We start from the raw sequence: 12,053 nt of genomic DNA, 5'->3' as shown, positions 1-12,053 counted from the left end.
TGTTAATATAATTTAATTGGAGGTTTGTATAATTTACTTTTTATTAATGGCTGTGTTTAACGGACTGGCTCACAAAATTCCTGAAAATTTAGCAATTGGCCTTAGCGAGTCAGAACAGCCACAGACTATAAGCTTCAAAAGGCAGGCAGTGAAGACAGAGCTGGACAACTGGTGGGGTGGGGAAGAGGGTAGTTATTTGCATGAATAGGTAAATAAACTAGAGATGAAAAGGTAGGTCTCTTAGCATATGACATATGGTTATTGCACAATAAAAAGCAGGAATTGTTGTTATTGTGATTATTACTAGGGCTAATTTATTCCCATTCGGAGATTCAATTAAAAAGGGGGACGGGGGCTAATTATCCCTTCTTTATTAACCTCAATATGCTCCTTGCTATTTGTCCCTTTTGTTCACTGCTGCGTCCCCCATCTGCAAACTGTAGGGGCGCAATGAATGCTTGTTGCATGAGTAAGTGAAGGAATCCTATGGCAGTGAAAGCGCCGGATGTGCTACACAGCGACACGCAGATGTGGTCGTTCTGAGATGCTAAGTGAGGCTGTGTCCAGCAAGTCCGGGCGCCGCTACCGGGCGCCGTCCTCTGGGCCTGAGAGGGGCTGGCCCGGGGGTGGCCGCCCCTCCCGGCCCCGCCCACGCTGCCGGCCCCTGTTTCCGGGAGGGATTCTCGAGGCCGGCGCACAAGATGGCAGCTCCGATGGCCCGGGAGGGGCGGCCGCAGCTCGGCCTTCGACTCTAGCTCGGGGCTGGGGGCGGGAGGTCGGCTTTGCCGAGTGACTGGTGGTCGGGCGGCGCCGCCGGGCCTCGTGTGTGTCCGGCCGCGTATCTCTCCCTTCCGGTTCCCGTCGCCTCCCCGCCCCCGTCCCGGGTGGGAACCGAAGGACGGTCAGGCCCGGTCGCCCCGCCCCTCCTGGCCCCGGGCGGTCGCTGAGCCGGGGAGTGATTGACGCCACGTGCAGCTTCCATGGCGGCCTCGCAGGCCTCGGGGGAGAAGATTAACATCCAGGCGGGAGAGACGGCCAAGGCGGGGGACCAGGACCCGTTGGAGAACGGCTACCCCGAGCCCGACCGGCCACCTCCGCGCTCCTGGAGGCAGAAGTGCGCCTCCTACGTGCTGGCCCTGCGGCCCTGGAGCTTCAGTGCCTCCCTCAGCCCCGTGGCCCTGGGCAGCGCCCTGGCCTATAGATCCCAGGGCGTCTTGGATCCCAGGCTGCTGGTGGGCTGTGCCGTGGCCGTCCTGGCTGTGCACGGGGCGGGCAATTTGGTTAACACTTACTATGACTTCTCCAAGGGCATTGACCACAAAAAGAGTGATGACAGGACCTTGGTGGACCGAATCTTGGAGCCCCAGGATGTTGTCTGGTTTGGAGTCTTCCTCTACACTTTGGGTTGTGTCTGTGCCGCTTGCCTCTATTGCCTGTCCCCCCTGAAACTGGAGCACTTAGCTCTCATCTACTTTGGAGGCTTGTCCGGCTCCTTTCTCTACACAGGAGGTAAGGATTGGCCTGTTTCCTGCGCTGTAGGTCCGGTGGCTTGTATTGGAAACCGCTTCCTTGCAGAGGAGCCAGGGCAAGGTTAAAGGTTCTTTTGAGAATTAGGCCACATTCTGTGAAATCCATTAATTGTGGGTCATGTGGATATTTTTTTTAGCTAGTGATTTTTTTTTTTTTTTTTTTTTTTTTGAAAGTAGTGGGTTGATGAGATCCCGGCTTGGCTTAGGGATGTTGGGAATGACTCAAATATATATAGGGAAGTTTTTGGTATCTCTTTTCCTTTTGTTGGTCATACTCAATAATGCCAAAATTTCAATGTTTAATTTCAGTGGAATTGAATTGGAAGAGCGCAAAAGTTATACAGTGGATTACTTTCAGCTAGTTAACTAGTGTGACACCTGGCAGCAGGCAGGTTAAGATAGTAATGGGCAGGTGGTTAAGCTCTAATTATTGAGCTCCTATTGTGTGTCAGGCACTATTCTAGGTGAACATAGCTGTCAGAGATCCCTGCCCTTTGGAGCTTATTACATATGATAGTAAGGAGAGGCAGAAAATAAAAATAAGTACATTATAATTAGGGTGGCCAACATCCTGGAAACCAGAAAAGTTCTTAGTGAACCAGGATGAGGTGGTCACCCAAATTATAGTATATGAGAAGATAACTATTATTGGAAAAAAAGTAGAACAAGAATGGGGGTGGGGCACAGTGTTGTTATTTTAAGTAGACTTATCAGGGTAGGCATCCTTGGAAAGGTAACATTTGAGCAAAAATTGAAGGAGGTGGACTTGGCTAGGCAGATTACGCAGGAAGAGCATTTCAAACAGGGAACAGCAAGTGCAAAGGCCTTAAGGCAGGAGTGTACCTGGAGAATTTGAGGAGAAGCAAGGAGTCCAGTGTGGCTGGTAGATGAATGAGGGAGAGTATAACAGGAAATAAAGTTAAGAGGAGTACATTTGGGGAAGATAAAGAGTAACGCAGATTATGGAAGCTTTACTCTGATATGGGGGAGCCATTTCATGGTTTCAAGCAAAGGAGTGACAAGATCTGACTTAGGGTTTTCAAAGAATTCTGTCTGAGGCATTGAATATTTATAAAGAGGGGTGGAGCAGGAGTATACGTGGGAAGACCACATAGGCCCTTAAGGCAAGAGATGTTTGGTGGCTTAGATCAGGATGGCAGTAGTAGCAGGAGGTAAATAGTCATCAGATTCTGAAAAAATATATATATATAAATATATAATATAAATTTTTATTGTAACATATATACAACATTTTCCATTTTAGCCACTTTCAAGTATACAATTCCATGATATTAATTACATTCATAATATTATGCTACCATCACCACCATCCATTATCAAAACTTTTCCATCACCCAAAACAGAAACTCTGTACCCATTAAGCATGAACTCCCCATTACCTTTGTTGAGTATGACCAACAAAAGGAAAAGAGATACCAGAAACTTCCCTATATATATTTGAGTCATTCCCAACATCCCTAAGCCAAGCCGGGATCTTATCTTCAGGCTAGAAATCATGGGCATCATCCTTGACACTTCTCTTTCAAATCCCCATTACCTACCCCTGCCCCTGCTACCCTGGTATCTTTTCCTGTCTATGAATTCGCATATTCTAGTTATTTCATATCAGTGAGATCGTACAATATGTCCTTTAGTGTCTGGCTTAGTTCTCAACATGCTGTCTTCAAGGTTTATACATGTCATATCATGTATCAGAGCTTCATTTTTATAGCTGAATGTTATTTCATTGTATGTATATCCCACATTTTGTTTAGATTCTGAATTTAATTTGAAGGTAGACAGAGTTTGTTGATAGATTAGATATGAGGTAGGAGAGAAACAGGAATTAGGCATAGCTCAAAGATTTTGTACTGAGAAACTGGAAGACTGGAGTTGATGTCATTGAGTGAGAAGGGAAAGGCTGAGAAGAGAATTTTTGGAGGGGAGGGGGGGTGACTTTATCCATCGTAATGTCTATTAGATCTCTAAGTGGAGATGTTAAATAGGCAGTAGGTTATAGGGTCTGAGTTCAGGGAAAAGATCTGGGCTGCAGATAATAGATGTTTGGGAGTCATTGGTATATAGATAGGTAAGATTGTAAGACCGGATGAGATTATCAGAGGAGGAAGTGTTTTCAGAGAACTGAGAACTGAGTGTTTTCAGGACTGAGCCCTGGGGCACTCCCTCCTGGAGGCAGGGAAGAAGAGAAGTAGTGGGTCATGGGGGTTGAAGGAGCATCCAGAGGAGTAAGAGGAAAACCAAGAGACTGTGCTGGCAGCCAGTAGTAAATTTAGTGGAATTGCAGAAAGTTCAGGGAAGGAAATCAGTAGGGTGCTATGGTAGAGAATATAAGGTAGTGGTGGTGGATGGGAGAGGCTCTCTCTGTGAAAGTGATATGTAAACCAAGACTTGAAGGATAAGACACCAGGCCTGCAGTGGGATTGGGGGCTGGCTGGGGTCCTGAGTCCTTCAAGGCTGAAGCCAACAGCAAGTGCAAACACCCTGGTGAGGGTGAGCGCTTGTCTCGTCCTAGGATCTACTGAAATGCTGGTGAGATTGAAAGGAAAGCTGGGGGGCGAACAGGGGAGATTTGATTGGATAGGTAGGCAGGGGCCGAATCATGCTGGACTTTGATGGCCTCCTCACTCCCCCACTCTTAGTCTTGGAGGCCCCGGGGCGTAGTCCCTGAACCTTTTTTTCTCTATTTCCAATACTTCCTTGGTGTTCTAAACCAGTCTCATGGCTTCATATACCATCTCTTAAGCTTATGGCTCTTAAATGTCTACTTCAACCCAGATCACTCTAGTAAACTCCAAGCTCATACAACCAACTTCTGACTTGGTAACTCCCCTCGGAGGGCTCATGGGCATCTCAAATTTACTTTTTCTGAATCCAAACTCCTGATCTTGTCTACCAGAGAAACCTGCCATACCCACAACTTTCCCCGTCTCACTTAAGGCAACTTTATCCTAATTCTTCAGGCTAGAAATCATGGGCATCATCCTTGATGCTTCTCTCTCACATTTCACTTCCAGTCCGTTAGCAAATCCTGTTGACTCTATTTTCAAAGTACTTTTGGGATCTTGAGCACTTCTTACCACCCCCTGCCTCTACCACCCTGGTCTGAGCTGCAGGATCTCAGCACTAGGTCTCTTTCATCTCCTCTTGTCCCTTTCAGGCTCTTTGCAAATCAGCAGCCAGAGTAATCCTGTTAAAACAGAAGGCAGATTTGTTCCACCTATGCTCAAAACTCCCCAATGACTCCCCATTTATTTCCGAGTAAAGGCCAAGGTCTTTATGCTGATCCCCAGGGCCTTCCTTCATCTGCCCACCCTCTCCCCTCAGTTCTGACCTGCCCCCCTCTTCCTTTTCTTCTTGCCCACCATGCTCCAGCCGCACTGCCCTCCTTGCTCTTCCTGGAAGATGCCAGGCAGGCTCTTGCCCCATCCTTTGTACATGCTGTTCCCTCCTATATTTGTGTGGTTCACTTTAGAACCTTCATGCATTTGCTCACCTGTCAGCTTCTTGGGAAGGCCTTGCTCTCCACCTTATTTAAAATTATACTACACTCCACCTCTGTACCCGTTCTCTCTCAGTACCCTCCCTGCTTTATTTTTCTTCACAGAGCATATTACCTTCTAACATAGCATATAAAGTGCTTATTTTGTTTGTCATCTTCCGCATTCGATTGTAAGCTCCCTGGGGTTAGGGATTTTAGTCTCTCTGTTCTCTGCTGAACCCCAGGTGCCCAGAACAGTGTCTGGCCTGTGGTAAGCACATAATAATTCACTGAATGAACAAATGAGAAGACATCAAAGTGCATCGAGCAGAATAATGACATGATCTGATTTATTTATTTATTTTTAACACTAACTTTTTTTTTTACTTACAAATAAAAGATTTATAACTGATTTATTATAATCTGCAAAACTATTTGACCTCCTTTAGCAAATGTGAACTTTCAGCTGAGTTCCTTGACAATAAAACTAATAAGCAAATAGCATAAACAAAGCAGAAGACAGCCCCTCCCCCTTCCACCCAAGCATTTGGCCTTATGGAGACTTAAGCACTAACTTTTATCGATGTAGAATTGACATACAGCAAACTGCACAGATCTTTAGTATCACAGTTTGAGGAGTGTTGACGTGTGCCCCAGGCCCCTGTCATGGCAGATCATTGCCTTCACGCCAGGAAGACGCCTTGTGCTTCTTCCCGGTCAGTCCCCACTCTCCGCATCCCTATCCCGAAGAACCCTGTTCTGATTTCTTTCCTATAGATTCGCTTGCCTTGTCTAAAACTTCATCTAAATGGTATCATTCCATATGTACCCTTGTGTCGGGCTTGTTTTTGCTCAGCAAGGCGTTTTGACTTTGACACTCTTCCGTGAATCAGTAGAGCCTTTTCTCGCTGAGGAGTTTTCCATTGTATTACTGCACCCGCAGTTTGTTTATCCAGTTTTCTGTTTGCGAACATTTAGATTGTTCTGAATTTTGGCTGTTAGATCTGAAGCTGCTGTGAACATTCATGTTCAAGCCTTTTTGTGGATGTATATTTGCATTTCTTTTGGGTAGATGCCCAGGAGTGAGATTGCTGGGTCATAAGAAAGGGGATGTTTAACTTGATGAGACACTGCCAAGTTGATTTCTAAGGTGGTTGTACTTTTTTTACATTCCTACAAGCATGTACTAGAGTTCCAGTTACTCCATATCCTTGCCAGCTTTACAGTTTTCTTTATTTTGATGAATAGGATTTCATTCATTCTTCCAACAGTTTACTCATTTGCTATTATGTACAGGCATGTTTTAGTTTTCAAAAAAAATAATTCTGGCTTCTGTGTGGAGAACTGGCCCAATATTTCCTGTGCCAACTAATCTGATAAGGGGTACTGGGAGGGCGGCACTGCCTAAAGGAGACTCCTAGCTGGGCCTCATTCTGAATCAGGTGGAGCACATCAGCCTCCAGCCAAATGTGGACACCTAGGAAACAGAGCTTCCCCACAAGGGGTCTATTATTGTGTGGGCTAATATATCAGCTCCTAGAAGGTTACCAGACCTCTCACGTCCTTAACACTGGATTGGTTTTTGTGCAGGGCCTATTAAAGGTAGGGGCTTATCCTTGCAGTCACAGGTTTGCTTTCCTCATTTTTTGCCAAGTGACCCGAGGCAGTATTCATGGAGAATTTAGCCAAAGGCCAGTGCTGTAGTGCTGTTGAGTTTCCTTCCATAGTCAGAGACCTGAAGTCTGCTTGGGGAGCTGAGAAAAGAAGCAAAAGAAGAGCAAAAGGAGTGGCTAATGGGGAAACTTGCTGTGGCTGCGCTTGGAATATTCTTGCCCAGTATCTTTTGGGGGCAGGTTTTGTCCCCTAAATGTGTGAGTTGCTACAAGACATATCAATTAACTAATTTAAACTGGAGCTGCTAGAGGGAGCTTACTCCTGTAGGGGCAGATCCTCAGGCAACCGAACTGTTTATCAAAAGATGGCTTGGGAGTACAGAATTACCTTGCCAGGTGTTGGAGAGTATCAGGGGACATATCTGGGATACCCTTCCCTGGGGATGCTTCGTTCTAAAGAACCAGGGGTGTTCAGGTAGCACCAAAGAACCCCAACTCCTAATGTGAAAGGTAAACTTGGGCTGAATCTTGTTCCTTGCCTCCCATGTTTTTAGATCTTCTGCAGACCATTGCCCCTTATCATTCCAAAGTGGTTGAAATGCAATGAATCATATAGGTTTCTTTTTTTTGCTTCCTGAGGCCCCACCTTGGTAGCTTGGTTAGATTTGGATGTTTCCTGGGCTCCAGTAGTAATATGTTCCTAGATCATTTCCTTCACTGGGCTCCTCTCACCCACTCTATGCTGCCACACCTATTTCAGTTGCATGGAAGATTTTCCCCAACCCCAACCTCAGTCCCAGATGCCAGGTGCTTGTTACTATAGGTCTGTGTTCAGTTCTGCCATTTTGCCCAGCATTGGGGCACAAGCTGTTAACAAGTTAGACACAGGGATGCACCCTCACTGAATTCACACTTTAGTGGGAAAAACAAAGATTAAGTCATTAAAAGTGTGATGACTGTTATGAAAGTGGAAGTCAGGTTGCCATATTGCTGGGGTTTGAGCATGGCTGGGGGTGAGGTGCGGTCGCAGTTGATTCGTCTGAGGGGGGGGGGGTGGCGGCCGGTTGCTAAATCCTAGGCTCTCAGGATTGCTTGGAGGGTACCGGCGGCGGGGGCTCTTTCCCGGAGGCGAGGGCGAGGCGGGGGACTTGGCCAGGTCCCCGGCGGGGTGGCGTGCAAAGTATGGAGGGCGGCGAGAAAGGAACAGGCGGGACACGTTTCTTTTTAGGGTGAAGAAACCAAGAGAGTTTATTAGGGGAGAGTACAAGCTTATATCGGGCGTTTAGAGGGCGGGGTAGCTGTAGAGGTTAAAGGCTTGGATTGGTTCTGAGAGGGCGCGGAGGTTGATTGAAAAGGGGCGAGAGTTGCTCCGGTAACGGTGTCTGGCAACAATGTATGCGCACTGGTGGTAATGGGAGTTGCACTGGCAACGGGGAGTGTCCGGGCAAGATAAGGGGGTGGGGAAAAGGCGGTTCCCTCCGGCAAGCCTCCCCTAACAGTGTTATTTTGGGTGAGGAAATGGGGCCTGCCTCCGGCCTCACTTTCCCAGGCCCGGGGGGCTGCGGAGGGCGCTGTCGCCCGTGCCCACCACCCTCCCCAGGGGCTGATCAGGTCCCCCAGCCCAGGCCCGCCAAGTTGAAGCACGTAATCAGTGTCCCGCAGTGAGGGAAGGCTGTCTGGAGGTCCAAAGTCTTGAAGGATGTGTAGGAGGTGAGCTCAAGGTGAGGCAGGAGAGAGCTAGGGCCAGGCCATCCCTGAGCCTGGTTAAAGAATTGGGACTTTTAACCCCAGGACAAGTTGTTGATAATTAAGGTGGGAGGGGTGAGGAGGGGAGGATGATCAAATTGATGTTTTTAAACAATTACTCTGGCTGCAGTGTGATTAGACTAGGGCTGGGGGATGAGAGTGGAAGCGGCAGGGGGGGTGGTGGTGACCAATTAGGAGGGGGTTACAGTATTCTAGGCTTGGAGTTAGGGGTATGGTGGGATGGGGTGTGGCACGGGGCTGGAGTGAACCCTGCAGATTTGAAAGGTACTGCCTGGTGGCTTAGACAGGACTTGCAGTAGCTCAGCAGGACAGGAGGATGACTTAGAAGTAGAGTCTCAACTTCAATGGGAGCCAGAGAGAGGAAGCAGCCTCACCACTCTTCTTTCAGTGCTTTTTCTTGTTATGTGGGTGAGCATTTCTGTGTGGTGTTTGGGGACCCTGGAATTTTCATTGGGATTTACTTGGGGTTTTCAAAACCAGAGATGCCTCATTGTTGAGTAAGGAGGCGGAAAGGAAGGAAGGTAGGGTTGAAGTTCTGTAAGGGACTGAGCTAACGCCGTTCCAGATGGAAGCCAGGTCTGACGGGCTGGTGGGGGTGAAAGAAACCGAAGAATGTACTGGGAAGCCTTTTCCAGCCTGCACTGGCTCATCCATTCAGCTATAGAGGTAGTGGGACCCCAGTGCTGTTTGTTATAGGACTTTGTTGGGGGACATTAGGAAGGGAACCTTGGGTATGAAACGGGAACTACAGGCCCTAAAACCCAGCTGGACACTGAAGGACTGGTGTTCTCTCCATGCCTCTGTGTCATGCTGGAGAAGAAGCCAGGCTTTGCTCTGTGGGGCAGGGAGCTGAGTGACTTCCCGCACCCATAGTCTAAGAATTCGCCATTGCCGGCCCGTGGGGTTCCACCATTTCACTGAGGAACAGTCCTTATGCTTCCAGCCCATGGTCTCACTGCAGTTCTCTGGTTTTCTGGCTGTAGGAATTGGCTTCAAGTACGTGGCTCTGGGAGACCTTGTCATCCTCATCACCTTTGGCCCCCTGGCTGTGATGTTTGCCTACGCCGTCCAGGTGGGGTCCCTGGCGGTCTTCCCGCTCCTCTACGCCATCCCCCTGGCCCTTAGCACTGAGGCCATCCTCCATTCCAACAATACCAGGGACATGGAGTCTGACCAGGAGGCTGGCATCGTCACGCTCGCCATCCTCATCGGGCCCACCCTCTCCTACGTGCTCTACAACACGCTGCTCTTCCTGCCCTACCTGATCTTCAGCGTCCTGGCCACGCGCTGCAGCATCAGCCTGGCGCTCCCTCTGCTCACCAGTCCCATGGCCTTTTCCCTGGAGAGACAGTTCCGAAGCCAGACTTTCCGCAAACTGCCCCAGAGGACTGCCAAGCTCAACCTCCTCCTGGGACTTTTCTATGTCTTTGGCATCATCCTGGCCCCAGCAGGCAGTCTGCCCAAGCTTTAAGGGGTCCAGTAGCTCCCTCCACAACATGCCCCCCTTCTTGGGAGGTGTTGAAGTCAGAGTTCCAGGAAGGAAATGTGCTTGGAGTGAGGTTCCTGAGGATGGAATGTGAACCCATGTGTTTTTTATCATTCTGATTTTAAAGATGTCTGCTGAGTTTTTTCCGTTTTATGGGGAATCTTGAAACCACTCTGTATTGGAAGGAGGTGAATTGGATGCACAGTCCTTTTTTATTTATAATTTCCACTAGAGGGTTTTGTCAGGTCACTTTAAAATGGGCAGAGATTTCCCCTCTCTTACATGCAAAATGTCCCAAGACTGTGAAGGAGCTGCCCTGCTCGGCCTCCTATCCTGAGAGAGCCACAGTGGCAAGGTGAAGTGTCCTTCTGTAATCTGGGCCTTGTAGGGTGTGGTGTGATGGGTGCACATGGGGTGCATATTAGCGTGGGGGGGGGGGGCGTGCCTAACTCTTAAACTCTTGGCACCCAGGTCCTAAAATATGTTGCTTGAGAGAGAGAGTCCCTCATAACAGCCTCGAGTGGCTCCCAGCTTTATGTTTAAATTGCCATTCAGAAGCTTTTGTCCTTCTTCTCACCTCTCACTTATTGCCACAGTTAAGGGAAAGTGTTAGATCCCCCTGCAGCAAGACAGTCAAGCCTGGGATGGGGGGGGGGGAGAGAAACACACCCTGGAGGCAGCAGAGAAAATCACTCTGGTATTGAATAGGAATTGATAGAGCAGCTGTTGTCCTTGGTAGACTCCACTAGAATGACAGCAAGGACTCCCAGCCCTTTCAGTAACTATTAGGAACCCCAGGATTGTAGAAGCACCATCACCCTCTCGGGCCGTTTAAAGCCCACGTGGCTTTTTCCTCCCACTCATCTCTCCTAATGGTCCTCATTTGTGTGGCCCCCATAGTGGAGCCAGGCCCTGGGGCTGAGTCAGTTGGTTGTCACTTTCCACAGCCACAGGATGGGCAGACCGGGGACATCCGCTCCCCTGATGAACGTATAAGCCACTGGACACACAGCCCTGAGCCCTGTTCAGCTTGAACAGCAGTCCTGGCCAGGGAGGAACTTTGTCTTCTTCCTTGAAGATGCATATATGATCTTGACTCTGCCTGTCCCAGTGGCTTCCGCTGCCTGTGCAGAGAGATTGAGGGCCTTGGTGAGGTCACACTACACGGGGGGAATTCCAGCATTGATCATCGCTGGTTTTCCTGTCACTGCCCAGGAAGCCTGATTTCTGGGCTGGAACTGCTCAGTTGCATTGGATCCGAGGCTGGACTAGGTTGTGAGCACCATCGGCATTCTTTCTGGGAGGTTATAGTCATTCTGGTAGGTGTTCAAGGTCTTGGCCAGTAGGAAATGACATCAGAGCTAGTTCTTAATCCTTCAAATCAGAATAATTATGATTTGGCTACTTGAGATTTGGTCAGCTTACTTGGAAAACACATATCTGGAAATTGCAGAAGTTCCTCTGAGTTAAATGTGTGTTGTTTATCAGAGACCCAGGATCCTTGAATAGTGGTCAGTGTCAGGGAGCAGGGAAGGGAGATGACCCTTCTCTCCCCTGCCTTTCCTCCCAGCACCATTTTTGTTTTATGCCACACTTGTGGCGTTTCGGTGCTCACAGGGTCCCACCTGCGAAGACAAGCTCTCCTGGCTCCAACTCAAGCAGGGCTTACCCCTGAGGCTGTAGGACCGAGGACACCCCAAGTCCACAGACAGACCTGTCTGTTTAGCCGCTGCCCAGTTCTGGTGCAGATTTTAATGTACATTTATTTATATACACATTTCCAAAAGGCCAGAGTTGGTGCCAGGTTTTATACACAGGTCACCATCATTTGTATTATGTCCTGTGACTCGGAAGGTTTTCTTTAGATTGTTAATTAAAACAATAAATAAAAGGAATGAATATGTTCATCAGTGGTCTGGCTTCTGGTTTTTCTTTGCTTTCCTCCTACTTCTCCTCTTCTGTGATTGTAAACTCTCATAAATCTCAAGGAGACCAGGTCATGGAATTTGCATAAAGTTTGATTTATGTCTTCTGGACCAGATTTGAAGAGCTCCTTAGAAAAGGCAGTCGGGACCGCTTGGAGCTGGTGTAGACTGGCCAAGAGCCAGTCAGCCCTGGTGAACCTTGTTTCCTTCTGTCCTCTCCTTTCATTTTTCCTT

At 48.3% G+C, this 12,053-nt stretch overlaps 1 protein-coding gene across 1 annotated transcript; it reads left to right on the top strand.

The window, feature by feature from the left end:
• Positions 1–471: 471 nt before the first annotated feature.
• LOC119527965 (ubiA prenyltransferase domain-containing protein 1) lies at positions 472–11,804 on the top strand. The gene is made up of 2 exons (XM_037828531.1): positions 472–1,509; positions 9,392–11,804. Exons 1-2 carry the CDS (start codon positions 981–983, stop codon positions 9,877–9,879), a joined length of 1,017 nt encoding a protein of 338 aa, XP_037684459.1. The 5' UTR covers positions 472–980; the 3' UTR covers positions 9,880–11,804.
• The last annotated feature ends 249 nt before the right edge of the window (positions 11,805–12,053 follow it).

Source organism: Choloepus didactylus, chromosome 2 (genome assembly GCF_015220235.1).
Source record: "Choloepus didactylus isolate mChoDid1 chromosome 2, mChoDid1.pri, whole genome shotgun sequence".
Taxonomy (NCBI): domain Eukaryota; kingdom Metazoa; phylum Chordata; class Mammalia; order Pilosa; family Megalonychidae; genus Choloepus; species Choloepus didactylus.
This window is presented reverse-complemented; position numbering and strand designations above follow the sequence as displayed.

Excerpts from the sequence above, each read along its gene's own strand:
- LOC119527965 (XM_037828531.1), top strand. The coding sequence starts at position 981 with ATGGCGGCCTCGCAGGCCTCGGGGGAGAAGATTAACATCCAGGCGGGA. Across the intron at positions 1,510-9,391 it reads CTCCTTTCTCTACACAGGAG|GAATTGGCTTCAAGTACGTG; the intron begins GTAAGGATTGGC and ends TTCTGGCTGTAG.